We start from the raw sequence: 27,020 nt of genomic DNA on the forward strand, positions 1-27,020 counted from the left end.
TCATCTTCAGCAAGAGTCTAAGAGGCAAGGGTCAGCATGGATATCAAGGTCTGGACCCTAAGCTCTGGAAAAGGATTTGGAACATTTCCTAGTCAGAATTGCCAGGCACTGATGGAGCAGGTGACAGGGCTGGGAATGCCCAAGGGGCTGCCACAGGTACACTTCAAAGAGTACTTCAGAACAGAGAGCTGCTAAGAGCACTTATGTGGCCAAGAGCTGGGAAAGCCAGAACACCTAGAGACAGATTCACACCTTAACCCAGGCTGGGAGGGAGAGAGATGAAAACATGAGTTATTCCAAAGATAAGGTTTTAAAAAGGCCAGTGTCACAGCAAAACAAACCCAAGCACTTCAGTTGCACATTTATATGCAAGACACATGGTTCCAAAGCTAAATGAGACAGAGATGAGTGCACATCAACACTCCACCATGGAACAAGGACATATCTGGCACTGCAAATATTTGATTATCTCAAAACTGCCTTTCTTCCTTAATCAGAGGTCTTAGTGGAACTTCTGTGACAGCTGAGATTTAACAGAGGAAGTAAGGACAGTAGAAAAATCCTGCTCATTTCTCTATGCTCAGCCTCACTGCAGCAACCACAGACACAACACTAGCCAGGGAGTGCCAGACCTGCTAAACCAGGTCAGGATCTCTCTAGATGGGGACAGCTGCTGGCAGCAGCACTGATCTTTACACAGAGACTGCAAGATGTGGGCAATTAATTGGCTTAAAGCTCTGAGCAGCATTTACTGGTTATCAGCTCCTCTTCCCTCTCACTCGGTGTCTGCAGGCCTGGGAATTGTTTCCTCTAGAAGCACCTGAGTGGAGGAGACTCTCCATGGGGTACTTCCTAGCCCAGAACATGAACAACAGATAAAACATTCTGAATCTTCTCCTTCAAAGGAAAGTGCCAGCAACACAGCCAGGCTTTTGCATGTGAAAAATTCAATCTGTAAAAATCTCTTTTCTTTGCCATCTAGATGCAGAGTCCCTCTCTGAGCCTGTCTGGGTCTGCCTATGGAACCACACCTGTGTTTACAAAGGTAAAAAGCACAAAAACAACACAGCCCATCCTTCAACTACCAGCATTAGATTTTGCATTTCTTGTTCCATCTGATGGTATTTGTAGGCTGGAATATTGGTTCATTTACAATTCAAAAAAGCTAGCATACTTTGTTAGTGATGCTATCAAACTAACATCTTAATTGGTAAACGATTCAGACAGAACCACTTACAGGAATTAATCTCATTTACTTCCTGCAAAGGAGGCTGAAGTGGAAACCTCACATTGTAACCACCCTTATTATGTTGCATCCAGTGGAATGGAAGTTTTTCCTACATTTGTATCTTAATTTAAATACACAAGCAAGGCTCTAATGAGTTCTGGTCTTCTGGTGAACAAATTTCCACTCACAACTCACTGCATTTAGAATTCAGACAACTATTGTAAGCAAAATGAAAATACAGGCGAGACCATCCTGCTCCCTGAAGGGTGTGTCATTTCCTAACGTGGGGAAATACTTAGGCATTTAACACCAATATTTTCTCCTCCAGGGTCTACAAAACATAAGAGCCACCAAGGGTCAGCTGGTGGTGCTTGAGTGCCGTGTTCACTCCACACCCACCCTGCAGGTTCACTGGTACCGGGAATACGACCGGATCCTGGACTCGGCCGATTTCCGCATCCTGAGGAAAAGTAGGTGCTGCTGCTTGGTGCACGGATATTCTGCTGGGTCAGGGACAGGAATGAGAACTGCTATAAAGCCCAGGAGATGGTTCATAGGAGCAGAGCTGAGTTTCCAGTATCAGATGACCCCGAGTCACAGGCTGCTGCACAGCCTGCACTTCCTCTGGCACTGCACGAGTGGGTCAGGCACAACAGGGCAGATTCCAGGCTGTTAGTTATTAATGACAGCCCTGCTGGGCCATGGGGGCATTGCTGCCATGTACTAGAACTGCTGATGAACTAGGGGGAAAAAAGCATAACCTCATTTCAAACAATTTCTTATACTCCCAGGCATGAGGTCAGAGCTCCAGAGGGCCAAACCCACAGCAAACAACTCCAGATTCAGTGGAGCTCTTTGTGCATCACCTCGGTGGAGAGGTGTTTGTACCACCAGGGCCCCCAGCCACACCTGAGCTTTCCCTATCCACGTGCTCTTCCTTGTGATGGACAGAAAGGAGATGGTTCCCTTGTAACCAGGGTGACAGCTCAGGTGGGGAAGGGAGTGAGGGATGAAGGGTTTGGGGTTTTTCCATTCTGACATTATAATAATTTAAATTTTCTCTCTCTTATCTTGAGCAGGGGCTTGTTCATCAGCAGTTCCTGGTAAGTACACTGCATTTTTTGTTAAACTCCTCACTACACTCAGTATTTCCCACCTCATCCAAAATAAAACAACAATGTCCAAAGGTAGCCAGAAGACAGCAGTCAGGCCAAGAGCTTTCAAGTTCTTAATTTTGCTGCAAGCACTCAAAAAGCCCTGATTTTTTTCCACAACACTTGGAAAAAATATCAATCCCTTTACATTCAGCCAATGAAGAGTACCCTGTTCTAAGAGAAAGCATATCAACCATTCTGACCTACAACTTTTTAAACTTTCACAAGAAATGACAGAATTTAGGACCCCAAAACCAAAACAAAGACACAAAAAACGAAAAACAACTAAACAAACGAAACATCCACCACAAAAAAATGTGCTTTGTTTCATTAATGTCACAGGAAGAGTCTCCTTTAATCTTGGTCCTTCTAAACCCCTTCACTTCCCATGCCCTCTACATCACTTTTTTTTGCACTTTATTAGTGCCAATCCCCACCATTAAGTAAAGAGTCCTGTAAAGAGCAGTTCCTACAAGTTAACATTTGCCTCTTGTGGTACATCATGCCTGAATCTCTTATTTCAGAGGAAGTCTGCACCCTGGTTATTACAGAAGCTTTCCCAGAAGACTCTGGAATATTTAAATGTGTTGCTGAAAATGAATTTGGGTCTGCAGCATCCAGTGCACATCTCTCTGTTTCCCCAGGTAATCACATGGATTTCTGTGTTGAGCAACTAAACACAAAAGAATTTGCTGCTGTTCAACATCAGGCAGAATCACAGATATTTCCCAAGCAGAAGCCAGACCCAAACTATTTTGTAGGCTAAAGAGAAGGGAAATGCCCAAAAAATGCAGCCTGCTTGGGTACCTCTCAAAGCTGGATGCATGTTGTTCTGTGTTTGTGCTTTTGGTCCCTCTTCTTCCTGTGTCAAGGATGACAAGGTAGAGATGCTGTTCCCTCTCTCAGAGGAGTCTCATCCCTGAGCTTCATCCCTCCAGGGATTCCAGCTTGGCCCAACATTGGCCATGTCTATACCTTGTTTATGGTTCCACCTGACCTGTTTGGCTCGTGCTGGAAGCCATCTGCCACCAGAGCAGCACCTGGCAGGTACCCAGAGCTCAGCAGCCCTGCCAGAAGCCAGGTTTGGCTCGTGCTGCTGTGCAGGTTTCAGTCTGTGCACAGCAGAATGAGCCTCATCCTCCTGCTCAGACATTCCTGTCTCCCATCCCCATTACTACAGCACTGCACTGGTGAGCCACTGCTCCCAGCCTGATGTGGGGACAATTCTACTTCCAGGAGCTAAAGAGCTGGAGAGCTTTGGAGGTGCTGCCCCCAGGCCAGCTGTGCAGGTCACCATGAGGAAAGCCACCCTCCCCAGGAGCAGCCAAGCAGGAGCCAAGGAGCGTGGGGCAGCTGCTCTGCCATCCTACAGCCCCGAGAGCCCCGGGCTGGACACTCGAGCTGCAGCCCCAGGCTTTGGCCAGAAGAGCTCCAAGAGCCAAGCTGAAGATTTCCATGGAGCTTATGAGAATTCACCTGGGGCTTCGCCTCTGCGGTAAGACAGAGAAAATCACACCCCAGAGAAAAATCACACCCCAGAGAAAAATCACACCCCTGGGGCAGCTCTTTACAGCACTCAGGGCATGAACGGCCCAGTGATGCCAGCTGCACACTCCAGTGCCCCTCAGCCTGACAGGGACCAGGCACAGCCTGAGCTGTTTGCCTGGGTGACAATGACAATGTGCAGCACCAGCCTGGCAGGTCACATTTGACCAAGGGTGTGACCACCTAAAGCACCAGGGAAGGGCCTGAAATCGTTTGCAGGAGTCCGTCTGTGTCTAACCTAAAAGCATCACTCCAAAAAATTGTCTTCTAGGAGACATTTGGCTCCACAACAGAGCATAAGGCAAAGATCACAGTACCTAGGAAAGCTCAAGGTACAATTCTGTTGCCACCACCTTCCTTGGTGGCTTTGGCCAAGTGGCATCACCACATGTTTCTGTTTCCTGCTCTTAAAGACAGCAATAAAACTTGAGATCCTGTAAGTGTGGTGCAGACGGGACCTGCAAACCACTCTGTGGAGGAAAAGCACTGAACCAGTGACCCACTGCATAGAAGGAAAACTGTCCCATGCAGGGACACTCCCCCCTCAGGAGATGGAGATCCTCCCCCAGTTACAAAGTACTCAATTTTATGACAAGGCTTGATCCAATTTCCATACCAAACGTAGCTCTCAAGTCACTGCACACTTATTGCATTATCAGTTCTCCTGTTTGATTGCTGCAGAGGAACAAATCAGGTTAGAAGGCATAGATTGGTGACATCACCCCCATTTCTGGAGGGCTTCTCAGGGGTTTGTGGACACAAGGATGACCTCGAATGCTGACAGCTCAGCCACCCAAGCCCAGCAGAGGATTCCCTCCGTGCTGTTAGGGACAGGGAGAGCTACGTGTGCCTGCTCTCCCAGCTGAGTGCCAGCCTGCAGCTGCAGGGATCCTGTTACAGACTCTGGAAAGGCTGTCCCTGACAGGGACCATTCCCTGGCTTACAGATTATTTTTGGATGTACTCAGCCATTTTAACTAAACCAGTTATTTTAACAATTCTGAACAGCCTCCTTCAAATTTTACCACAGGAGAGATCATATTTCAGTATAGATGTCTCCATGCAGGAGAGTTACTTTTTTGCTAAATCACTGAGTAAAAATGGTTTTGCTTCAATAACCAGCATGCAGATCATTAAAGCTCTCAGCTTGGCTTCAAGCCCTTCTATGAAATCCAGGCTTGCTCCAGAGAAATCAACTGGGACCCTAAGCAGACCCTAATGCATAAAGGGATTTATCTTGTTACCAAAATCAGCTATGTAATAGCTTTTTTAAATATAGGTTACATATGTGTGTATGTATATATTTACATATGTAAACAAAAAACATTTACTAGTCCAGACTTTGGACACATCTTAAAATACAGAGAGAAACTATTCAAATTTCTAGATATACCCATCTATGAGAATTTAAATACCTTTAAATCCCGCAGACATACAGCCAGGTGCTTTGAAGCATCATTATGAATGTGACTCAGGCTTGTAAATGTTGCTGTTACCTCAAACTTAGCAATCATGGCTAATGGCTGGCTGGAAAATAACTGTCTTGTTACTCAGATTTAGCATATAACTCCCTCATGTAGTGTATGTGGTTCAACTGTATTACCAAAGGCAGATACCAACAAAGGCAGTGATGACAGAACAAAGCCATTACTGGGAATAGCTATAAAATGAATGAAATCTTTGTGCCCATATTCTCCCAATTACTGCCTAGCAACAGGCACTCCACAAAAGCCAGAAAATGCAATTCAAGACTGTCACTACCAGCTACTCCTTTCTGAGCCCTTTACACCTGCAGCTTGCAGTGTCCTCAGCAGCCTTGAAGCAGAATAAAATCGTTGCTGATTACTAACTTCATTAAAGAAACTCAATCCAAGCAAACAAAGAGGCTTCAGGCACTAATATACTGTTAGGTATTTAAGTATTCAGCTTTTAAGTACCTTAATTAATAAGCAACAGATCCTTAACTCTTCTTCTAGACATTTTTTGCTATATGACTCAAGCAGTGAGGAGAAAGAACCCAATCAGAAGCAGCAGGGCACCATTCTTAGAGAGTAAACTGAAGCAGGACAGAAAAGCTGATTTCTGACACCTCGCAGTGCTGGTCACAGTGCTATTAAGTTACTTGGCACAGGAGATGAGATTTATTCCTCTGCCTTCATCAGTTCAGCTTCCAGTTCTCTCACCTTTTTTCCTACCTTCTGGATGTCACGTTTTCCTGTTCCTTCTCTTTCACACAAGCTGTCCCGATTGTGTCCACTCTTTTAAGTGTGTAAAACTGTCCTTAAATTGATGCCTCGCAGCCAACTTCAGTGCTAACTTGAGGTTGCTGAGAAGCCAGGGAGCCTTTCTGAGCACGGAGCCTGCCCTTTACTGTGCTCACAGCTTCCTGCAGGGCAGTGATCATGACCCAGGTACCTTCTTACAAGTACTCGCCTCTCTCTATGCAAACCACCTATTTTTAATTATTTTTCGGTGTTTTTTTCTTTTTTTTTTCTTTCCTTTTTTTTTTTTTTTTTTTTTTTTTTACGTAAGAAGCAAATAACCTCGCAGAAAGATAGGGACGAATTCCCCCCCTTAATCACTTTCACGCGAGGAATTTATATAAATTAGCACTCAATTAACACCTGCTCTGTAGTTTTAGTTCGCAAAGGATGTTTAAACACAAACTCTGGAGGTGGATTAACCTCGCGAAGATCTCTGTGCTGACAGACTCCCGGGCACAGAGGAGATGGGAGCACTGAGAGCCCACATCAGCCCAGCTGCGGGACTCTGGGGCTTGGGCTGTTTTTAAACAATAGGCGATAATTAAGGTATTTAAAACACTATAATGTTAATTTAAGGTGTAACCAGGCATTGAAGCCAGCCTAACCTGCCAGCAGGATCTGCTGCTGTTCTGGTGAGAACACCACAGCTGCATTTTTTCATCCATGTGAAAAGCTGTAATAACAAACACGAGCAGCAAAATTTTAACATTTCCCGTATTTTGATCCTATTCTTTCCACAAGGCTCGTTTCGTTACTCGGTTTATGAGTGCTCAGACACATCCCTGAGCAGTGCCCCTGCTCCTGACCGAGCTCCCTGCAGGAGCGGGGTGTGGGGGTCCCCCCGGGGCTGGGAGGTGACCTGGGCTCGCTCGGCTCTGAGGCTGGGGGGGTTAAACCACGTTTAAACCTGGCTCTCGAGTGTGTATTGAGTGTGCACAGCCTTAAAATCGGTACCAGCGCTTTATCACTACAGAGGCAATTAGCTACAAACAACTAGCAAATGAGTTAAACAAGGAATTTAGACCCACAGAATGGTTTGGGCTGGAAAGGACATTAGAGATGGCATTTTTTCTGCCATAGGCAGGAACACCTTTCACTAGACCAGGCTGTTCAGGGCCCCATCCAACCTGGCCTCGAAACAGCAGGGATGGGTCAGTCACAGCTCCTCTGGGCAAGAATTTCCTTCGGATAACAAAGTGGGATTTCGGGACGTCCGAGCATATTGCAGCGGTCCTTGCTGCTGCTCCCTCACTATGGTGCTATGGACAGAACACCTGCTTTTCTGCTGAAAATCTGAAAAGCTGCCGACTTCTGCGGGTCTGCCCCTTCTGCTGAGCCAGGGACGCTCCCGGCAGCGCTGAGCCGCTCGGGGCCGGGACAGAGCCGGGATAGAGCGGAGACAGAGCCGGGACAGAGCCGGGACAGAGCAGGGGCAGAGAGGGAACAGAGCCGGGACAGAGCGGGAACAGAGCAGGGACAGAGCCGGGGCAGAGGCGGGACAGAGCGGGAACAGAGCCGGGACAGAGCGGGAACAGAGCCGGGACAGAGAGGGAACAGAGCAGGGGCAGAGCAGGGACAGAGCAGGGGCAGAGCGGGAACAGAGCGGGGACAGAGCCGGGACAGAGCAGGGACAGAGCAGGGGCAGAGAGGGGACAGAGCCGGGGCAGAGCCGGGGCAGAGCCGGTCCGAATCAGCAGCCGCATCCGCAGCGGTGCCAGCGCTGCCCGCCGGGATGCGCTGCCCGCGGGCACCTGCCCAAGTCCCGGCCCTCTCACAGCGCCCGGCTGCCGAGGCTGTTCCGAGACTCTTATTGTGACAGCGGCGGGGCCGGGGACAGGCCGGTGCCGCGGTGTCACCGCTGGCAGCACATTAAAGCCCCGGGGCTCGCACCGCCGCGCAGAGGGCGGCTATGACAGGGAATGACCGTCCTTCCCAAAATACCGGCCACGGCCCAGGTGACAGCTCCTAGGCTGTAGGTAAGGCGCTTGTTGGGGTTTTTCCGCGTCACTTTTCACTGGGAGGCTGGTTAGGGAGGTGGCGAGAGGCGCTGCTGGGAGTGCCGAGGTGGAGCCGCACCTGGAGGGTGCGGGAGTGTCAAAGCAGAGCCAAAAACACGGGATTGTTTTCCAACAGGAAAACTGTCCCTGTTATTACGTACTGTTTTCATCTTGCAAGGTCAAATGTCTCTTCGGATTTATTTTTTTTTCCCCTCCCAAATCAAGGTGGAATGGTTCGAGGAAAACATGGCTTATCCCTTGCTGTGAGAAGTGGCGCTGCGGACCAGAGCTTGGTTAAGGGCAGTGTTCTAGAAAACAGAGTAAACGCTGGTTGCTGTCCACAGCCTGTGGTACAGTGAATGTACAAATCCGTGCACAGGTAGTGATATAAAAACGGGATAAAGACAAGACTGAGCAAGTTTTCTGCACTGGTGAATGAGGACATAGTGTGGACATGCTCCAAAAGTTTGAGCCAGCTTCAAATTCCAAGAGTATGACAAGGGAAAAGTTAGGGAATTTTTACTATAAGGCCTCTGTTTACTTATAGCTAATTCACAACTAATATTGACTATTACCTTTAGGAAATTAAAGCTTTGAGTCCTTAATATCAGAACAACGTCTCCACTTATCTCCCCCCATGGGAATTTATGACCTCGTGGAGCCCTTCTCTGGGCTCTCCAACGGGAGGAATACAATATACAGGGTATATATAGCAGTCAAACAGCTGATCTCAGTGGGGCAAGATTACAATTTTTTCCAGCACATGTAACTGTAGGGATTTATATTCCTCTTTTTCTTCTTCTTCTTCTTCTTTTTTGTTAGTGGCTTTATGTTTATTTTGGGGGACTACTTTTTTATCCTGGAGCTGAAGTAATTTGTCCATTTTAAAAAGCTTGCTAAATGAAATTCTCCCAGGTTTTGAGCTGATGGAAAGCCCAGGTTTTTAGATATCAAACACCTACCAAAAAAAAAAAAACAAAATCTGAGCAGCTCAGCTTGCCCTACCTTATCTTGCAGCTCATGTCATTCTGGCAATTAGCAGCCTTAACAGAAAATCTCGGGAAATCACCTCAAACAGAGACACACAGTCCTTGGCATTCTAATCCCAAATCTCAGTTGGATATTACAAGCTCTGAATTCAAAACCCATCAGAGAAGAAATCAGGAGATTTGGTTTCAAAAGTTTCGTTTTAGACTTGAAAGTGAAACTTCTGTGCTTCCCTATGTTGCAAGGAATTTCTTGGCACAGGTAGCTGGTTCTGGGGAATAGTACATTTAGCATTTTGACAGGGCACAAAACAGCAGGATCCAGGGATCTTTAGTTAAGATGATACATGGGAAATTACCTGGCTTAGCAGTAGTATCTGTGTTTATCTGTACATTTAGGCAGGTGGTTAACCAATTCCTATTTCCTTCAGAATTTACTGGGCTCTGGCATATAAGGCAAGCCCGGTGATCATTGCACCTGAGCCAGACAGACTGTGTGGCTTGTTACTGTGACCCAAAATGCTCATACAGTTGTGGGGCAGTTCTAACACATCCTAAATAATTTTATATTAATTTCAAGCTTTACTTTAGTTTAACTTTAGCTTCATAGTGTTTGGATTGCTAATGACTGCTCAGAACACAGTATTTTAGTGATTCAGCTTATGATGTACAATTTATTTTATCTGTGTTGTCTTCCTTAAGGGAAAATCCACTCCAAGAAAGCCTCTATTCTGCAAGGCAAGGGTTCCATTCTATCCAGGAGCCCAGCCAGGAAAACTTTTGTGGCCTGTCACCTAGTTTTTACCAGCCACCTATCCAAAGCCAATTATCACCAACAAAAACCCAGGACAGCCGCGAAACCTCTCCTATGAGTGTCCCTAATCTCCCATCCGTTTCCTCTATGTGCCAACCAACCATGTTTAACTACGAGCGTCCAAAACACTTTATCCAGTCTAAGAACGTGTGTCAAGGGCAACAGCAGCCTCCAGGACCTGCAGCCTCTACAGAGTCAAGCAGAGAAATCAAACAGTCCTCCATCCTCATCCAGCCTCGTAACCCCAGCGGGCAGAAATTCTCCTCCTCGTCATCGCTGAGCTCTTCAATCACGCTCTCCTCGCCTTCCTGTAGTGCCCCTAAGGAATCTGCCTATCCCATCACACCTGCATCTGCACAGTCTCCTGCTAGCTCATCATCCGGGCAGAGGCTTCTGCCCATGCCTAACCAATCCCCCGCAGCCTTCCTGTGCTCCGTGCTCCCCTCGCAGCCCGACTATAACAGCCCAGCTCCTTCTCCCGTGGAACCTCAGTAAGTACACACAGCCCTCTAACCTGCCCTGCTTGCCCTGGCCTGTCCCAGCACTGACACCCCAAACCAAGGCCCTGGTGCAGCTGTGCCAGCCCCAGTGGCTGCAGGTGTGCCAGCACAGCTCGGGTGAGGAGGCTGAGTGCTTGCCCTTGGTGTGCCAGCAGAGCCCTGCACGGCTCGGGTGAGGAGGCTGAGTGCTTGCCCTCGCCGGGGAGTTAAACTGCACTGTGGGCATGTCACAGGCTGCTGGGTGAGTGTGCTGGAGCTGCTTTGAATTGTTTAGGTTGATTTGACAGAAATTTCTTAAGGTTATTTAGAACAGAAGACAGGCACCTATCTCGGTTTCTTTCCAAAACATGTCTTATGAACAGGGAGACAGGGAGAAGGCAGTAGTATTCCCAACACAACTTAGAGAGTCCTAGTAAGTCTCAGCAATATTTTCAGGTTCCACAACATGATGTGAAGCTAAACTCACCTCTTTTATTAATCTTACATGTAAAAGAAAGGCAGCGCCTTGAAAATTTCACTCCTTTAGACCAAAGAATAAATTCTTTCCTAAATATGTATTATATCATTTTGCCTTTGGGCTGCAATCCAAATATCTTCCAAGGTCAGTGAGATCTCAAAGGGAGCTGGGCCTTGCCTTCTCACCAACTTGTATTCCTGCCAATATCAGCTGGAGGTCCTGGGGAAAGTCAGGGTAGAATATGCACAAAGTGAGATATTGGAAAGTTGATAGGGGCAGGGGGTCCTGCTGACTTGGATATAAATCCAGGTTTAAGTGTCAGTTTGCATTCAGGAAATCAGAATATTTCTGTCTGTTTTCTGAATCACAGCACTGAGGGAAGGGGAAAGGTAAGATTGGGTGGGTTAACTGGGGAGTGTTTCCTGAAGTCCTGCAGGAGTGTGGGGGCTTGGGACACTGCTGGGGTTTGTGTTTGTAGTGTGGGGTTGTTTGTTTCCATAGCAAGGGGCCTGGGTGCCTCACTGTGCTTTTCATACCAGCTGCTCTTAGATGCAGCACACGGTGAGTTGAGGAATTGTTTTCTCAATCCCGCTAGTAATGGGCAAACAGGGACATGAGGTGTATTCATCTGTGGGGCAAATCACTCAAGTTTTATAACTCACATTAAGTTATTAAATCCAAGCAGTGCTGGGAGTATTCTGGAATTATAACCCTTCTACTCTAGTCTAGTCAGCAGAACAAATTCCCAAGCCACAGGAGGAAGAGGATTTGGAATAGAAATAATTTATATTATTCTATGAACACAAGTGCATCACAGGAGTTCCCAGTGCAGGTCACAAACCAGGCTACAGCCTGTCAGCACAGAGTGCTGTGACCTCCAGCAGACCTTTGCAACCCATTCTGATGGCTGCTCCTCTTTTCCTGGCATCTTTCAGATGTGGTACCCAGCTCCGGGAGCTGACTGCATCCCGTGGCTCTGGATGGGGTCAGGCTGGCAGGGGCCACTGCAGGATGTAGGGATGCTGTGTTGTGGGAGGACACTCAGTGATTTGGCTGCACCATGATCCTTCTTCCCCTTAAGGTTTTGATACTCAGTTGGGCAGCTTGGCCTGTTCTCCTCCCAGATGCTTTGTGGGTTCATCTGAACTGCAGTTCTCAGGAGGCAAGCTCACATTTCTGTGTGCATTCTGTGAAGCTGTAGCAAATAATCCAGCAGGCCTACAGGAATAACTTTATTTTCTCTTCCCAAACAAGTAGTTACTCTCAGCCCATGTACAACAAACAAGCCAGCATCAACTCTATGCAGAAGACAACAGACCAAGAAATTCGAGGAACAAAGGAGGCCCTCATTCAGGACTTGGAAAAGAAACTCCGATGCAAAGACAGCCTCCTCCAGAACGGCAACCAGGTAAGGGACCAAGGAGCTCCCAGGGGTGCAGGCAGGCTGCAGAGACTGCTGCTGCTGCCCCAGGGGCTGGAGCCTCCAAAATGAGCTAAAAGCAGGAGGAAACGCAGGAGCAGCACTGCCCAAAGACCTTTACTCAGAACCTCAACAGACCCCACGAGAGGAAAAGCCATTTATGACCAAAATATTCTTTCAATATGAAAGAAAAAGGAACATGTTTAGAGCTGTGGCACAAATTTGAACTCTTTTCTCAGGGGTCCTGTTGAGCATCACATCCATAGAAAATTAAAAATCCAGGGAGAATGCCTCAGTTCTCTAGACATGACTACAACCTGGTTTTCAACACTGGGGTTAATAAACATCTCAAAACCATTAGAACCTGAGGAAAAATTAAAAAATAAATTTTATGAGCTTTTATCATAAAGCCTGTCTCCTATAAGAAGGCCTCTTAGCCTCAGTACTTATTTATTTATTCTGCAGAGGGTCACAATAGAATCCCCCTTACTAAGAAATCAAAATCTGGGGGTAAGATTTGCTACCAGTAGCATTTAGAGCAGGCAAGTTTCTAATGTGGGAACCTTTCTGCTGGCTGCAGGCAGACTGGTAAAAGCCCAGTGTTTAAGGTTTCCATCTTATTTTCCCTGAAGTATAAGGAGTATTTTCATGATCATCAGTGAGAACAGGTTTGTGTCATATACTGATACAAATACTGTGTCACATACAATTACTGTGTAATTTTAAATACTGAATGGGCAAACAAATAGGTCAAATCTGACTGAATATTCCCCTAGACAGGAATGTCCTATGTGCTGTAAGAAAGCTTGTCATAGCAAGTAAGCTTTTCTTCCCATAGGAAGCCAGGCTAAAAATAAGTCTTATGCAATCACCACCGTGTCCTCCTCCCCTTGTCCTCCAACAGCGTCTGAGCCAACTGGCCAATCTCAGCCACACTTGATACACACGTAAGGACCTCAGGGATACTCAGCTCTCACAGGTTTTGCTAAAGGTCTTGTGCTCTCTTCTAAAGAAAAGTCCCACAAGGCTCCCAAACCTTTCCCCACCCAGCAGACACATGTATGTCTGCACAGAGCAGAAATTCAGTCAGAGCTCGCCCTCGTGTCACAAAATCCAAACCTGAGTGAAACCTTGTGGGCAGCAGTGTCAGGTGTTCTGGTGCTAACATACTTTTCTAAAGTAACCCAACTGACAGAGCTTGGATTTAACTCTGCTCATTTTTATCCCTGTGTGCCTCATCCAGATTGTAGGAACTGATTGTGTCATAAACGTGTCCTTGCCTCCTCCCCAGCCAGCTCACAGCACTTCCCCCTGCAGATGTGCTGGCACAAACCTCCCCAGGGCTTTCAGGGGCAGTGGTGCTCCCCTCTGGCTGTGCCTGCCTCTGGTGCAGCTCTTGCTTTTTTGGGAGCATCCATCATGCCTCCAGCTCCACAGCTGAATGACTTGGGAAGTTTTCCCAGCCCTAAGAGAAAGGTACCCTGGGACTTACTCTGGCTTCTGTGGATGATGCCATCAGCTACCCATAAATAATCCCAGCAGAGAAAGAGGAGGAGTGGAAGGCCACAGATGGCATTAGGGAGGCTTTGATGAACAGGCAGTTTAATCTTTTATGCATTTCAGTGCTGTATATATTGAGGCTGACTTCAGTTGGCATCACAGACTGCAAACCCTCTGGGCCAGACGTGGGGCTTATAGTCAGCTCCTGCTTCCATTGACAACACCCTGAATTTGTGGCATATTAATGCGCTTTTAACAAGCTGATCTGAAATAGTAAATGGACTTCTGACTAGAATTCCTCTCCACTCTGCCATCAGAGACTGACCTATGAAGAGAGGATGGCTCGCAGGCTGCTCGGACCAGTGAATGCTGCCTCTGTGCTGGACACACAGGGTGAAGACAGCATGCAGAATGCACAGGTAACTGGGCACCTGCCCCTAGAGCAAGGATTTCCTGTGATTGTGCTGTGGCCTGCTTGTGCCCAGGTGGGGCAGAGATGGGGTTTATTTGGTGCCAGTGCAGGTGAGGGGTGGCTCAAAGGAGAGCTCTCCGTGGCAGGGGTTTGGTGTTTTCACAGGCTGATGGCAGAGGGGGAAAATTCAATCACCATTCCCTTGCTGTGCCTGATCTGTAGGAATGACCTCTCCAGGGAGGAATTCCAGCAGCTGCTGCACAGCACAGCACAGCACCCAGTGCCTGTGACAGGCAGGGAGCAGCACCAGGAGGGAGCCAGGTACCCACTCCCAACAGCCTGGGGGCAGGCTTGGCCAGGACAACAAGATTTACACCTGTCACTGTTGGGAATAAGTGACATTGGCTTCAAGAGGTCGTGGCCTTGGGCTGGGATTGGCTGGGTTTTAGCCCTTGCAGGGGGCTGAAGCCATTAAGAGAATGCAAAGCAGTTGTTTCAGCAGCCCACATGCTGATAGACAAGAATCTATCACTACTGGATTTTTCCAAAGTGTTTTAGTTGGAGAATTGCATCATTTGTTGGTTATTCAGGCGAGTTAGAAGCTCTCTTTGGCACTTCTGTGCTCAAAGTTAGTGGAAATGTCTGTGGTATGGCCCTGGGTACCTGTGCAGGAAAGAAAACACCCCTCCTGCTGCAAGCAGCAGAACCAGGAGCAGGCACACACCTGCCAAAGAGCCCTCAGCAAAACTCCTGCATGGAACAGACACTGAAGGTCACAGCAAAGGAGGAATACACAGTTTGAGAAATCATGAATGTCAGACAGCAAGGGAAGCCCCATCTTTTGCAGAGAACAAGGAAATATTCAGTCAAAACAGGATGACTGACAACTTTTCAGCACGTGTGAAATGCTGCTTTGAAAAAAGAACATTGGAAGCAGAGATGGCTTATGTTTGGGACATCTTACTTCCATTGTTCAGTCTTATTTTTAAATATTGTAGTCACTGATTCATTCAGCCTCCTGATTCCTCAGGAACTTAACTCAGTCCATGTAACAGGTCATTAGAATCATCAGCAACTTCACCACTACAGCATAATTTCACAGGACAAGTAATGACTGTACAGAACCTGTGTTAAGGAGCAGATAGAGGCCATTGCCTTTGGACTCCACATGGAACTCAGCCCAGCAAAACCCTCATTCATGTAATATTCCCCCTGAACTTAAAACTGCCTCCTTGCTTGAAGTTTAAACCCAGGCTTAAATGTTCCACAGGACTGGGCTGCAGAGCACAGAAGCAAACACTGGGATGGCTGAAGGCAAACACTCCAGAAATTTCCATGCAGCATTTGCTCTCTGACTCCATGGCTAAAACGAGCCGCTGGCACCAAACTCTGTTGCCTTTTCCAAACATCCTGGCTCCTAACAGGAATCAATCCTGGGTACTTTAGCAGATTTAGCCACGTGGTTTCAGAGTTGTCAGCGAGCTTAGCTGGTGCTGTGATCTAGAAAGAAAAGTATTTTCCAGCTCAGCATGTGTCCATTGCTGCTGGTACCATATTTAAGTGGGCACAATACGAGGCTCCTGCCAGCGATTCCACTTCTATTCCTGCTGTGGGAAGGACACTCTGTACTCAGCTCCCAGTTTAGACATTGCCAGGAGTGCTGCTCCTCTCTAACAAAGGTTATGGGCTGGCAGAAAACTTTGTGTGCCAGACAAAGCTGCTGCACCCATCACCTGGGCAATGATGAGAAATTCTGCCATGGCAAAGCCCACAGTGAACACAGAGTGTGTCAGGTCCTCATGCAAGCTCCTCTGCCTCCTGTCCCAAGGACTTCTGAAGTACATTCATTTTGTTTTTAAGCAGCAGTCAGGATATGAACTTAAAATGGCTTCTCAGTCAGTCTACAGATAAATCTTTCTAAGTGAACTCACCTCTCCTCTTTCTCTTCCGAAGCACCAGAATGCAGAAAACATCAGGCTGCAGGTTCCTACAACACATGTCAGGTAAAGCAAAAACTTGTGCTGTGCTATTCTTCAAGATCTTATTTCAAATATTTCTAGACAATGTTGGTTTAATGTCACTACTTATCACTTTTGCTAAAGTAGTAATTACTAAATTCACTCCCTTTTGACTAGAATACTACCATTTGTGCATGGGTGATGATGCCTATGATCTTAATCCAGTGAATTCTAAACGTAGCATTAGAAGGCTTAACTTCCTTGGGAGTTGGGAAATGCAACCTTGGAAAAACATTCTTTGCATTCTAGAAGATTAATTTCTAGTCAAAGAAATAGAAATATTGACATGAATATAACTTATGAAAATTAAGCAGTCACATTTCTCTTGTCAAGTCTTTTGGATATTAGGCCATAATGAAGGTTATTCTTGTGTGTTGCATTGAACAACTTGAGCAAGAGAAGTGACTGATCAAAACTTGACTTACAGCTGAAAAACCAACCAGAACTGTTAGATTCCTAAAGGTGTTGAGGGGCTCCAGCTGCAATCAGAGCTTTGATGTCACTTGTGCTACAGTAGCTTTTACACAGTTAACTGCTCCTGTCCCATTTTCAGGAGCAGACCATCCTCCAGAGGCGACGATCGCGGACATGACTCAATCCAGGAGAAGTTTTTTCAGCCACGTTTTACACAAGTGCCTGAAGACGTAGTGATTGAGGAGGGGCGGTTCTGCAGGCTCGACTTCAAAGTAATGCCAACCCCTCCCTCCCAATCCCATTGCCAACCTCTCCCTCCCATTCCACTCCCAACCTCTCCCTCCCAATCCCACTGCCAACCTCTCTCTCCCAATTCCATTCCCTCTTGGGGTGTGGGGCATGGAGAAAGGTCTCTGCAGCGCCTTTGCATTTTAATAAACCAGAGCACTAAAGGCAGATGGTTCAGGGTCTCCCCAGGCTATGGAAACCAAGAAACAGGAGATGTTCTTGGTTCTAAATATGCCAGCATTTTCCCTTGGAAAATGTAAGTGGAATTAGCTGCATAAGATAATGATTAAAGCTAACTAGTAGTAAATATAGACCACTACAGAATGTCTCTAGACCTCCTTGGGAAGAATGAATATTAATGCCCTGCTGAAAAAAGGCTTTTTGGCAGGGAGCCTTGTGCTTTGCACAGGGGCTCCTCTGCTCCACTGAACACACATCCAGCGAGGTCTGTGCAGGACTCACCTCCCTTTAGTGAGTGTTTCCTCAGGTAACTGTACCCTTGCTGGAGCAGACAAGCAAGGAAATGTCCTAAATAGAAACAAAACTCAGGAATGGCCTAAAAGTTCATGGCAGCTGTAGCAACCCTGGGGTAGGAAAGGACCCCCACAGGCTTGGGTTTTCCTAATGGCTGCCAACCTCTTTGCTTCAGTAAACTCTGGCCAGGCTTACACATGGCCTTTAGCCATCTTCCTCCAGGTTGCCCAAACTTCTGAATGCCATGGAGAAGCTGGAGCATGCCTGCAGGACAGCTCATTTACAGCCATTACCAGTTATGGGTGCCAGCACTGCTGCAGTGACAGCTGTGGGAGCAGAAGGCTGAACCCAAAATCAGCATCTTGGGCCTGATCAAAGCCACCTACAAGAAGGGAACAACAGGGGGTTGCAGGAACAGCATCCACTGTCTTGTAGCTAAAGCTCATCTTTCCACAGCACTCCATGAGCCTTTCTGTGCAACACCTCATTAGTATTCAGAACTAGACAACACTTTACAGCTTTGCAGGAGAAACATGGTTTGATCACCCATCAGCATCAAACTCCCTGCAGTGCTGGAGGGATTTTATTATCTTAAAGGTATTTAACTCTTCACTGTTCTCCTCTCCCTCACAGGTCAGTGGGCTCCCGACCCCAGATGTGATGTGGTACCAGAATGGAAGGATGGTTCACCAGGATCAGTTCCATAAAATGATAGTGTCAGAAAAGGGGTTCCACTCGTTTATTTTTGAAGCAGTCAAATCAGCTGATGCTGGGACATACGAATGTGTGGCTGTCAACCGTGCAGGAGAAGCATCTTTCACAGTAAAAGTGGAAGTAATTGGTAAGACTGAGAGCACTGATAATTCCCTGGACACGCTGGGGAAGTCTCAGCAATCTACTGCTTTTCTCTCTGTGTTTGGGACATTAATAAGAAGCAGAGGTAGCACTCCACATATCCAGGCTCAAACAATAAAAATCAACTTACCTGTTCCAAGACTATTTTAATAACTACATCTAGGATGCAGTATTTCTTCAAGCCACTTCTGTCAAGATATTTAGATATAGTGATATAGTGAGATGTCCCGAATATAATTTAGGTATAGTGAGATGTCCAGAATTTAATTTAATTGATGTTATTGATAACATATGTTAATTGACTTTCCTTCTAAAGTGGACTGGGTTTACCACACCCTTTAGCTCATGGGAACTGCCTGCAGGCTAAGGAGATGCAGTGAGGAACACGTGTGCTCCTGAATTTTTTAACCTGAAATCTTAAAAAACAAGCATGACAAGAGCATTCCACACTTCCAGTAACTCCTCCTTATCTCTCCTCTTTAATTCAGCTAAAGAACATCACATGCCTCCAACTTTCATTTTCAAGCCACAAAGCAAAAAGGTTTTTGAAGGAGACACAGCCAGGCTCGAATGCCAGATCTCTGCCATCCCAACCCCTCGGATTTACTGGAAAAGAAACAACGAAATGGTACAATATAATACAGACCGAATAAGGTATCCCACTGACGAGCTGGCCATCGGTGTGTTAGCAAACAGCAACCAGTATTTGCTCAATCAAATGTAAACGGGCTGCTCTCTGTAAGGCTGAGAGCTGCATCTGCCCCTCGTGTGTGACACAGGGGCACAGGCCATGTGCTGAGAGCCGTGTTTGGGGGGCACAGAGGGAGAGAGCTGTGCCCAGGTGCTCCTCTGGGTTCCTGCAGCAGCAGAGGGCCCTTGGAGAAGCACAGCTCTAGGACTGAACTGTGCAGTGTGGGGCTACCCTGGTGCCACCTGCATGGTGCCAGGATGGGAATCGCTGGTGGCTCTGACACAGATGCAGTGTGCAGTGCCCTGCAAGGATTGTTCTGGGGCTTTCTCAGCTCCTCAGCATGTAAACTGACTCTGCTTTCTCTCCTTCCCCCTCAAAGCACTTAGGCACTAACTCCTTGATTTTTCAGCTTGCTCCATGACAATACTGGAAGGATTTGCCTCCTGATCCACAATGCCACCAAGAAGGATGCTGGCTGGTACACCGTGTCTGCTGTCAACGGGGCAGGGGTGGCCACATGCCACGCCAGGCTAGAGGTTGCAAGTAAGTTCCAGGCCACAGAAAGTGTATCTTATATTCAGAACTGGCCCTCGAGATTAACCTCATGAAGTTCAGACTGCTGGGAGGATTTATTTACTAGACAAAAAGTAACTATCCTGGAAAAAGCTCTTTTGTTTAGTGCAGGACACTGTGGAGTGTCCTTTTGCTCTTTTAAAGACTACAATTTCCCTGACACCAAGCAAGAGGGTGAATATAAATCTCTGGTGTCTGAGATATGGGTTTGTCTGCTAAATTCTTCCCAAGGGCTTGCTGGTTTATATTGCAGATAAAAAGCAATGGGGTTGCTCTGCCATGGGTCTTTCTACACTCTGGGAAGGCACTGAAAGAGGCTTTTTCTCTCTCTTCCAGCACATACAAATAAACCACTTCCAGCCCCAAAGCAGTTACGGGTTCGACCAACTTTTAGCAAGTATTTGGCACTTAATGGAAGAGGACTGGATGTGAAACAAGCTTTCTCACCAGAAGGGGAGTTTCAGCGTTTGGCTGAGCAGTCTGGACTGTATGAAAGTGATGAACTTTAACTGGAAATGAAGAGGAAAACCTCACACCCATAAGATGCAGTTAACTGGTGATTGCTCTAATTAGCAAAATACCTACTTACATATTTTTACTTTGACTCTTGCACATTCAGCTGTTCCCGTTTTACCATGTTAGATTTTATTTATATGGTTTGGTGACTGTAACCATTACTGAGTATTGCATTTTAACTAGAAAGCCTAAGAAAGCAGGTTAATTAGTTTTTACAAGTGTGGGTGGGCTTAGTTCCACCTGTGCTTGGTTACATGCTAAGGTAGCTTGATTTGTACTGCTTCTCTAATATCACTCGTGATAATATCAGAAGTCTGTACTGTCTGAATACTAAAACCAAATAGAGTAGAGTGTTTTTATGAGAATAAATTAGAGGCAAATAAAATTTTAAATAACCAACATCAGCTGTGACTCTTCCTTGCTTGATCTGTTAAAAGCAGCTTTTGAATGTCTGGCATCAGCTGCAGCCTGGGAAAGATGGGTTCTTACCCTCCTAAGCTTTCCACTTGTCCCCTCCCCTGTCCCCACTGTCATTTGTCATCTGACATTTATCAAATATTTAGCATAAACTAAATGCCGACACCCTATTAACACTGCACCATGCCAGTGAGGCAACATCAATATTTCTTCTCCTTGCACACTTGACCCAAAAGCTGCCCTCCATAATATGAATCATTGGGGCTATCATGTTTTCCCTTCTTTAATCAAGGAGTGGTTGCAACTTATCCTGCTGCTGACTCTCAACAAGCTGTTGATTTGAGTCACCCAGGTGGTTTGTGTGCTGCTGTTCACAGACACCTTGTTCAAAAACAGTATTAAATACCATGGAATAAAACCAAAACTGGGGACCTTTCAACCGTACTTACTACAAGAAAATGTGTGGGGGTTGATCTAGCCTATACTCCTCATCAAGGTGCACAGCCAGCAAACCCCTCAAGCACCTTCCAGAACAGAAAAAATGAGGCCTCAGTTTCACCCTGCACTGCTGTACCATTAAATAACCCCCAAATCTGATCTGTATAACACTGACTATTAAATTCCAAAAAAAATCCTTCAGCTCTACCACCACATCTCCTCTGGGCTGCCCAAGTGATGAAATACACTGAGATAACTCCCCTGTTGCACATTTGGAGATGGAGCTGATCAGATGCAAGCCAGCACCCAGTTTGCCCACGGGCTCCACTGGAAGGGTGGAAAGTCTGCATCATTTCTCTGGCAGGTATCTTTACACACAAGCCATGGAATAACTGAGGAGATTCACTCTCCTTACCAGCAACCACGGTGTCAGCTGTGCCTCATTCACTCCTTACTCCACACATCATCCACCCAAAAGCGTCCCTGTGGTGGAAATGGCTCTCAATTCCCAGCAGCACGACTGAGTGACAAGTGGAAATGGCAGAGCAAGGTTAGAAGCTGCTGTCACCCTCTAAATTCAGCCTGTGAGCATCCCCTCCTTGCCCCTTCTCTCTGGTGACGCTCAGGGTGCTGAGCACAGGCGTGAGCAAAGCCACATCCCACCTCTGCCTGGAGGATGACAGGAGCAGTTCTGGGAGCTGATTTCTGGAGGGCAAGGCTTTCCCTGTAAATGTGTTTTCATCTAGAGAAACAAGTGAAGAAGCTCCCAGTGTTAGTTCAGAGCAACCTCACCTCGTGGTTCCCCTGAAAACCACGTGCTAAATGTTGTGTTTTCAGCTCAGGAAAGGCAACCAACTCCTTCAAATGCATTTGGAGAAATCCTGGGTACAAACAATGCTGACACTTCTGAATAACAAGGAAAACTGAATATTTCTGAATAACCAGCCTAGGAAAACAACAGGCCAGCTGATTCCTGCATCATATATATACTCAACACAAGGAAAAAGCCTTCAATAAAAAGTATTTTCATATTTTTATATACATATCATATTTTTTAAATATATCATATAAAAGGGATCCCTGTTGGATGGACTCTGCTGGGACAAATGCTACCACAACACAACATTAACCCTCCCAAACAACAGCCATACTTACTACAAGAATTTGCTGCTGGGAGTAGCCCAGGCCCACCAGCTGAAAGGAGGCAACAACACTGGATCCCTCTCCCTGTAATTCCATGCTTTTTTACCACACTTACAGTAAATGTCATTACTGAGCTGAAGACAGGTCTGAGTTCAGTCTAAGGAATCAATTTGAGCAAGTAATCCTGTCTGAGCACAGAAATGCTTTGAAAGTGCCACAATTCTGCATCAGTAACGGCCATGAGTGCAATTAGCTGAGCTTTTCTCTTGTTTACATTGAGATAAACCATGGATTTGTTTTTGTGCCAACATTAAAGATGGGTATTTGGCATGGGAAATCCATAGCAGAGAGACAGGAAGAACTGGAAAGAGCAAGCCTAGTTGAGCAGAAGCACATGTTGGTGCTCCTATCTCCTCTATCATCTCTGGAGGAATCAATTTAAAGGAGGCCTGAATTTAAATCACATATTTATAAATTGGAATCAGGCAAACATACTCTGGATTTGCTCTGCTTCACACACTCCATTTTGCACTGATTTAACACAATGAGAGACCACGTGAACATGCCTAAGTAACAATAAACTATGTAAACCAGAGTTATTGCATTTAAGGTAATGAAATAAGGCTTTAAAGTAATAAACTGCCTGGCCCATCTTGGGTGAAATCCAGATTAATAAGGAATTATTGTTTTGTGAAGGTACTGAGCAACTAAAGGCACTGGGAATATGCTAAGGCTGTGTATCTCCTGAGTGCTTCATGCAAAGAAAAGTGTTATTTCAAGGTCTGTCTTAAGTGGTTAGTTTTGCATGCAGAAGAACACAAGGACTAACAAGGATTACAAAATAAAATTCAGGCTTACATCAGTTCAGGTTCCATAAGCTGAGCTGCTTTGTTTTCCCATTTCAGAGAGATGGAAATACAGCTCAGCCCCCTCATTATCCCCATGGCACTGGGATCTATGGGCTGGTACAGCAGTGGAGGACATATCCTCACCTAAATCAAAGCAGGAGAGTGAGGAGAAGTTGATGTTTCTCAGGCAGAACAGCTGGATCCCTAGAGGAACAGAGCTGCATTAATCATACTTGTGTTTGTATTTCATAAACATAAATGTATATGTATTTCTCAAGATGCAATGCTAATGTGAGCCTCTTCTGAATAATCAGGTGAGCTCTTACCTTTACTGTGTGTGAAATCCAATTTACTGAGGCATGATGCTTCCATAAAACCACAAGGAAAGGCTGGGCACCTCAGGTAGCAGCAGGAATGACAGTAATTCATTAAAAATGCAGAAATCAGATCAGAGAGCAGACCCAGATCCATCCTTCCCATTTTTTGGCAGCTGTTGGTGTCTGGTCTGTACACTGGTTGCTGCTGGCTGTTGGAAAAGATTTCTCAGCCTTTTCACGGCCAAAGACTGTATAATTAGTCCTTGTTATTAGCAATATTAGACAATTAAGGCCTGAGATGATTCAAAGGGATTGTATTTATCACCAGCCCCCAGTTTTTCCCTGACACCAAGGCTGCTCTCAGCCCCCCACACCCCTCCTACGTGAAGTCCATGGGATCAGTCACGCGTCAGGATGAACTCCTGAGGCCCTGACAAGCCTTGTGTTGCCTCTTTGTCATTGCACCCCAATCTAGGGAGCCACAAAGACAGCAAAACTGAGAAAGAAATGCTTCAGAAGTGCCTAGAAGTGGCTGCATTTGGGGGTGAGTTACCCCTTGACTGTCACCTCTGTGCTGGCCAGCCTTGGCCAGCCCTGGCTAAAGAGGCAGAGGAGCCCCAGTGTGTGCCTGGTCAGACTCAGTCTAACCTGTCCTGCCCTGGAGAGGCTGCACAGACCGGGCTGCAGGGCCCCTTTCTGGCCTTGCTGGGGCTCTGTGTCCCCCCTACTCTTTATCCACCCTGCTTGTTTTGGCCTGAATCCTGGCAGGGCAGGGAAGTGCTGGAGCAGAGCAGAGCTGGCACAGCACAACTGGGATGTGTGTGAGGTGTGACACAGCTCAAGGCCAGAGCTGCCACAGCACCAACAAGAGAGCTTTGGCCAGAAAAGTCTCATATATACAGCCTATGACAAAACACCCAAAAAGCTCAGGTTCTTCAAATCTAGCCATCTTTTGAAGCCAATCCAGTCTTCCCCGTGCAGAATGAGAGCCTGAAGAGAGGGCAGGGAGCAGGGCTGGAGCTTCCCTGGCTCCTGCTTTCACTCAGGATCCATCCTTGCCCTTGCCTCCAGCATCTCCTGCCCTGGAGGAGGCTCCCTGCTAAAGGAAGAGCTGCTGGCTGATGCCCATGTCTCCAGATTGCTGTTTCCTTGCATCCTGGTAAGTTCTTTACAACACGTTGTAAACATGCTGTCAACATCTTCCTTCCCTGGATAAAAGTATTGGCTCAGATTCCCTTTCTCTGTGCTCAGGAATCACTGTGCTCCTCAGCACAGCATAAATATTCACTTTTACCTTTCCATGGGTGAGTTGCAAAGGTGCAGCTCAAAGGGAGAATTCTGTTTATAAGATTCCAGAGGGGTTTAAAATTACCTCCCCCTCATGAACATGGGCCACGCAAATTCCAAGCTCATCTAAAAAAAATGTTGCACGTGGGAAGCTGTCTGCATTGGAGCAGCTGGGAAATCACCACAGGCAAAGAGCCTCCCTAAACTCAGCCTTTCCTAGACCCAGTGTTAGCCAGGTATGACCTGTACAGACAGCCTGGCTGTAACAGAGGAAGGCAGGCATAGCTTTGTAGCCAAAAGCTATGAAAATTGACTACTTAACTGCAGAAGGAGGCAAAATGTTCTGACCTTCATTCAGGACTGCCTTCACACCTAATTTAATTGCATTTTTATTTGCAAATACATATGCTGACCTCTGGATAGAGAGGGCATAATTCTCCAAAATTAGGAACTACCTTTGTTCCTAACCAGGTGCTCTGGGACCAAACTGATGGAGACAGTGCTGAAGAAAAGGTAGGCTTTATTCTTTCCTGCAAGAGGGCATACTTCTCCAAAATTAGGAATTAACTTGGTTCCTAACCAGGACCCTCTGGGACCAAACTGATGGAGCCAGTGCTGAAGAAAAGGTAGGCTTTATTCTTTCCTGCACTCTTAGAAACTGCTGGTTGCATTTTGGAAATTGATAATCTTAGAAAATGCTGGTTGCATTTTGGAGATTGAAGAATACAAAAGGAGTCACATTTGCCCACACTGTGACTTACAAAAGCTATTTCTCCACAGGATACTATTTTTAACACCACAGGAATAGCAGAAGCTAAACCTATAAATAAAGAAAAATCACCAATTATGCCCATAAAGTCAAAGGAAAGCTTGTTCAGGCCAGGTCATACACTGCAGCAGCAGAATTGGCAGCAGGGCGAGATCAGCGAGTTTTAGTGGTTGTATAAAGTTGTGAGCTGGACATTTCCCCAAACCTTAACCAGAAACAGATGTATGGAAAACAAACAAGTTTCACAGCAATCTATTGGGTCACCGACTGCATCTACAGCAAGAAGAAACATTACTGCAATTTCCCCTTGCTTTGCTAAAAGGTTTCCAGCAATCTTTGCTCCAGTTCCATCACTGGAGTAAGTCTGTGTCTGTACAACATATTTTTATTTTAAAATCACTTCTGCAAGAAGAAAGGGAAAAGCCCCCAGGCTGGCTGTAAACATTACTGAACAACAATCCCTGCCCTCTCTCTCCCATCTGAAAAAAAATGTGTATTTCTATATCCTGTCTTTTTGGAAGAGCCAGAAGGAAAATCTACTTTCAGCCAGATGTGGAACATTTTTCCCCCCAAAGCTGCAAGAATCTCTTCCTACAGGAGTGATATTGTTACTGGTGCCCCAGTCAGCCATGCTGGCTTTGCTTGAGACTTTTTTTTTAATCCCTCTGGTGTTGAATTTGGAGTTATCAAAGCTACAGGAATGGAAGGAAGGGCCTCGGTGACAGCTCAGAGCGACATCTCCAGAGCAGCACTCCAGCAGGGTGGGGCGGTCTGCTCCTGCAGATGTTCCCATCCCCAGGCAGCTGCAGCCCTGGCTGAAACCTCACTGAGCGACAGCCCGAGAGGCAGAAGAACTGCACGCAGTCACTGACTTTAAGATACTTTAAGTGCTTTTATACTGGCTGACAACAGTTGCCCTCTGGGAGGAAAGGATTTAGTAAAGCTTCAGGAAAGAGGGCACAGCAAAATGTCTGAGCTCAGCTGGTAACAGACTGGTCACACAGTTTAACTAAAAACAACTACCCACCTCTTTTTTCCTATTTCTGGACAAGAGGAGCAGGACTGTCAATAAATGTATAAATAAGCACTGCTTCTGGGTTTTTCTGTGAGTCTTCCAGGTGCAGTTCTGAGGAGATGGAGACAGTGCTGAGGAAAAGGCAGCTTTATTCTTTCCTGTAATCTTAGAAACTGCTGGTTGCATTTTGGAAATTGAAGAATACAAAAGGAGTCACAGTTGCCTGCTGGAGACACCAATGCCTGAATCAACTCCCGTGCCTTGTTTCGGGCAGCTCTGAGACCCGGCTGTGTGACCAGGGCACATCCCGAGCCTGGCAGCATCCCGGACCTGCTGCCTCGCATCCGCCCTCCCTTCCCCGAGCCTTGCTCCGTTCAGATCAGCTGCCGAGGTTAATGCTAATCTCTCAACAAGTCCTACCGCAGCTCTCTGTTACCGTCAGAGAAAAAAGGATCAATTTAAGCTTTCAGGAAAATCCCCAAATCTCTGTCCTTGGCTCAGCTCACCGCTGCCGGCACCAGAGGGCGCTTCGCCTCATGCTTGCAGCAGCCGGAATTCCCGGAACATCCTCTGCATTCCTCAACCCCTTTATTCCCGCAGCCCGAGGGACGCGTTCCGGGCAGGCCAAAGGCTGTGCACCCCAGGCAGTCTCTGCATTATCACGCTGCTACGCAGGCTCTG

The 27,020-nt window shown here is 46.5% G+C and overlaps 1 protein-coding gene and 1 long non-coding RNA gene across 8 annotated transcripts in view; one reads left to right on the forward strand and one right to left on the reverse strand.

Annotated features, from left to right (window-relative positions):
* LOC120498437 overlaps window positions 1-7,621 on the reverse strand; it is a 64,658-nt gene extending 57,037 nt beyond the window's left edge. The window contains exon 1 of the long non-coding RNA XR_005626680.1: window positions 6,122-7,621. This is a non-coding gene — a long non-coding RNA (uncharacterized LOC120498437). The remainder of the gene's footprint in view (window positions 1-6,121) is intronic.
* Window positions 983-20,509, forward strand: MYOT (myotilin). 7 transcript variants are annotated; one of them, XM_039701141.1, is made up of 14 exons: window positions 983-1,045; window positions 1,557-1,698; window positions 2,308-2,331; window positions 2,907-3,026; window positions 3,619-3,877; window positions 9,876-10,478; window positions 12,202-12,352; window positions 14,182-14,283; window positions 16,230-16,279; window positions 16,848-16,980; window positions 18,104-18,311; window positions 18,814-18,979; window positions 19,426-19,559; window positions 19,926-20,509. In XM_039701141.1, the coding sequence occupies exons 1-14, from the start codon at window positions 983-985 to the stop codon at window positions 20,096-20,098; spliced, it is 2,328 nt and encodes a 775-aa protein (XP_039557075.1). In that variant the 3' UTR covers window positions 20,099-20,509. The 7 variants fall into 7 exon arrangements, with proteins under 7 accessions (XP_039557075.1, XP_039557077.1, XP_039557076.1 ...); XM_039701143.1 differs by lacking the exons at window positions 983-1,045; window positions 1,557-1,698; window positions 2,308-2,331; window positions 2,907-3,026; window positions 3,619-3,877 and adding exons at window positions 7,884-8,166; window positions 8,413-8,566; XM_039701142.1 differs by lacking the exons at window positions 983-1,045; window positions 1,557-1,698; window positions 2,308-2,331; window positions 2,907-3,026; window positions 3,619-3,877 and adding exons at window positions 7,886-8,166; window positions 8,413-8,566 and having other exon boundaries at window positions 12,199-12,352.
* Window positions 20,510-27,020: the final 6,511 nt, after the last annotated feature.

The sequence above is a fragment of the Passer montanus genome, unplaced genomic scaffold, assembly GCF_014805655.1.
Source record: "Passer montanus isolate IOZ18808 unplaced genomic scaffold, ASM1480565v1 scaffold15, whole genome shotgun sequence".
NCBI classification, from domain to species: domain Eukaryota; kingdom Metazoa; phylum Chordata; class Aves; order Passeriformes; family Passeridae; genus Passer; species Passer montanus.